Source organism: Frieseomelitta varia, unplaced genomic scaffold, assembly GCF_011392965.1.
Source record: "Frieseomelitta varia isolate USP_RPSP 00005682 unplaced genomic scaffold, Fvar_1.2 scaffold_364, whole genome shotgun sequence".
NCBI lineage: Eukaryota > Metazoa > Arthropoda > Insecta > Hymenoptera > Apidae > Frieseomelitta > Frieseomelitta varia.
Window position 1 is genome coordinate 112,161 of NW_025110106.1, and position 3,719 is coordinate 115,879.

Sequence of the window (3,719 nt, forward strand, 5' to 3'; positions counted from 1 at the left end):
TCGATTGAAAATGCTGAAATACTACGAAATAGAATAGAGCAAGGCTTCCGACAAATTCGAGAAACACCAGGAATGATAGAGTAACCAGATGAATGACAAGACGCGTGTAGGCTGGTCATTTCGAGCATCTTTTGTAAAAGTAATTAAAACAGAAAATTCATTGTATCTCATAAACGAAGACAGATTAGGACATATATTTATATGACTTTTTTTTCATTATTTTTAGGCGTACAATCAGCTTCCACAAATTACGAAACACCCTGTATATGGGCACCATTAGTTGCACGAAGCGCATAAAATTTACACGAAGTTTCAAGATTTACTCAGAGCGTAAATCGATGTTTCATTGAAGAAACCATATGTTCGTACTTGATTTTAAAGCACTGACATTGCTGAAAAATTGAATTTATTACATTGTTCTCGAAAGTTTATTTCGATTTTGCTTCGTTACGTGTTTTCCTGGAATTGCCGAACGATGTGAGATTCAACAGCATCCCGATTACTATTACTATTACCCTTTATTACTCTCTAGTTTTAGTGCAATTTCTCAATAGAAATTTCATTTCACTTTTTAGTTACAACTTTTCAATAAAGCTTCGAATAGATTTGTCAATATAGGCATTTCTTTTATTCACGTCCGCAGAATTTATTAAAACGTCTGGGAAAGTTCCACTCGCAAGGAATGAACAGCAGGGAACTTATTGGAAAGATATTATAGGAAGAGTTGGAGAACTTGTTATCAATTGCGACGATAAAAGTAGTTGAAGTAAAATCCCGAGAATCGTACATTCCCTTTGTTCAAGACGCGTGGCGTCTTTGTAAAGACTTTTCACGATTGAAACTACGATTGAATGAATAAAACCGAAACGGATGATGATGTCAGCTTTCGTGTGTTCTGAAATTTCAGTGTTCCACTCAGGTGCATGATTTCAAGAGTCAGTGAGAATTTTCAGAGGATCTACTAGAAATTTTGTCGACAAGACTCACAGGTCATGTCATGAGTCAAACTTTGAAGAATCTTGATGAATCTTGATGAGTAATTGATCAATTAAATTACAATACTATTTCTGTGATGATGATATATATATTTGTCAAAGCTTTACTTGACAAAATATTTTATATATCACTTTAATATTATATTTATATAATTTAATATTTTATATATATATATAAGTTGTAGTTCAAACGACAATAATATACAATATTAAAGTGATATATAAAATTTTTAAAATATTTGTCAAGTAAAGCTTTGACAGATTTCGACAAATATTTACCATTAATGATTACTAATATAATTTGATAAATTTGCTAAATATTTACTATTAAATACTTAATATTAATATTAATATCAAGCGTTTAAAGTAAAATTTTTTCAACACGCCACGTATGCACTTATAATCTATTCAATTTCCACAAGATTCAGCGTGATTAACAATTAGTTTCATCTGTTCGAAATTCATAAACATACTACCATATATTTTATTCAATTTAGAAATTCTGAAACGACGCTGTGATTAGATAAAAATACGAGAAAATGACTTTAGACAAGTAATTAGTGTATTGTTGTTCAACGTCGTTAAAGTAAAAAATATTTCCGATGAAAGCAGTAGTGTTTTTGTACGCGTTTTTGTACACGTGTCTCGTAAAATGTATAATTTCGGGGCACGTGGCAAAATATCGCGAGCAGTACTGTCACTTGCAAGTACACTTGCGTAATTTAAGATCGCGAAAGGGTCCTTAAGGGACATCACCGGAGATTTTGCGCTCGGTGGATCCAGCTTTGTCCATCAACTATGTCGCTGCTGAGCTCCCTTCTCGTGGGACTGCTTGTGGTTACAGCGTTTCTCGTGAAACTACTTTATAGTATCTCCTTGGCATATATATTTCTCTCTATTTCCGAGCTAAGTATATTTGAGACGCTCGTGTAACATCACATGTTAGATTCTACGTCCGTGAAAACAATTTTTTAAACGTTTACTGGCCCCGGGTTCCATTTGGACCTGGAACGTTTCATTTTACTCGTTTAGGACTTTTAGGATTCATGGTTTCACTTTTAGAATTTCGATTCTACATTAGTATATAAAACATATAGTTTGTATTATATTATAATTTGTATATTATATTTTAAAATTATATTTAATAATTTGTATATTATATTCTGTATAATTATTTACTATTATTGTTATTATTATTATATAATGTCAGTTGATAATAATAATAACTATTATTATAATATATTAATGCTGAATTATTTATAGTATTATATAGTATACAAAACAAATTCCGTGTAATTTTTAATTGATCCGTTCATTTCAAAATAATTTTCGTCACGAAGAACATAAAGCACAAAATATATTTATATTTAAATAGTCTGACCTAAATTACTACGATTATCTATGCGTAAGTTAATAATAGTATTTCAGAGCTAATTTGATATATATATTGATATGAAACAGCTTGTCGGATCCCAAACCAGTTGGGACTGAATATAATTAAATATTATACACATGTTATATTCTTTGTCATACTAGCAGCTTATTTATTCGCTACAAACATAATAATAATTTCATTTATCTACTTATCTCGATATATAAGTGAATGCATACAAATTAGGACATTTCTCATTTTTAACATTCAGCATTTATCATATACGAAGAAAATGTCACAAAACAGCCTTCTTGAGATTAATGTTTTAGTGCAATACCAAGGAAATCAAATATTCAACGCTGTCTTACGAAAACATTTTAGACAGTTTAAGAAATATCTACAGTTCCAGTTGTCACGAACGAAATGTACCATAAAACGGAAAATCATGAAAAATGGACATTTCTCGTTTCCTCTATTTATTCTTCGCATGATACATCCCTTTTCCTATTTTCTTGTCAAAGGTTTTTATAATTAACAAACCTTCTTATCTTACACAAATTCTCTTGTTTTCTTGTACTATCTGAATGTTCCTCTTTCGAAACAAGATGTTTTTTTTTTTCAAACGAAATATATAAAAAAATACAGAACAGGTAAATTTTCGCCTTTAAAATCGGAAATATTGGAAATAAATCAACTTACGCGTGGATTGTCCTGGTTCATCAATTGGAGCGTCAGTTCGCAACCTCTGGAGAATTGCAGCAATCTGGCAGCCAACGGCGGATTTTTCGTATTTCCGGCGAAGCTGGATTTCCTCAGTGCTGTCCATTGTCTGAGAGCTTCCTTGTCCTGTTCGACCCTCCGCTTCAACTCGGATAACAGACTTTCTAAGCTACTTGGGTCGCCGGCTTTCTCCAACGTGTTCAACAGACTTTGATTATCGATCAGCCTTTGCTGAATCTCGCTGTACTTGAGCGAAAGTTGCCGCTGATGGGACGCCGCCTGTACACCCTGGTCCGCTGAAAACGTCAGCCGATTACTTTCCTACCAGCCTGCAAATTCACTCGGGATGAATCGATAATTTCGCCCCGTTCCAACCGCGACAATCGTTTCGCCGTCGATGTTCATGAATTTTCGTGTTTCGCGTTTCTACGAATCTAAATGGAAGCGGGATTTTAACCACTTGCGCTGGCAACTGATTGCGGACCGTAACGAGCGACCGAACCGTATACAATAATTCGCCGCTTTCTTTTTCTTTCGAACTCGTCGGTACAATGTCACTGGATAGAAATTATTCAGAAGTAATGAATTTATTACTTGTTTTGCCTTGGTTATATTTAAATCTACTTAAAACT

General features: G+C 33.2%; 1 protein-coding gene across 4 annotated transcripts in view; it reads right to left on the reverse strand.

The window, feature by feature from the left end:
• LOC122530909 overlaps window positions 1-3,719 on the reverse strand; it is a 32,170-nt gene that overhangs the window by 17,049 nt on the left and 11,402 nt on the right. For all 4 annotated transcript variants that reach the window (XM_043658308.1, XM_043658310.1, XM_043658309.1 and 1 more), the window contains one exon: window positions 3,067-3,383. In XM_043658308.1, coding sequence (XP_043514243.1) covers window positions 3,067-3,383 — 317 coding nt within the window. The remainder of the gene's footprint in view (window positions 1-3,066; window positions 3,384-3,719) is intronic.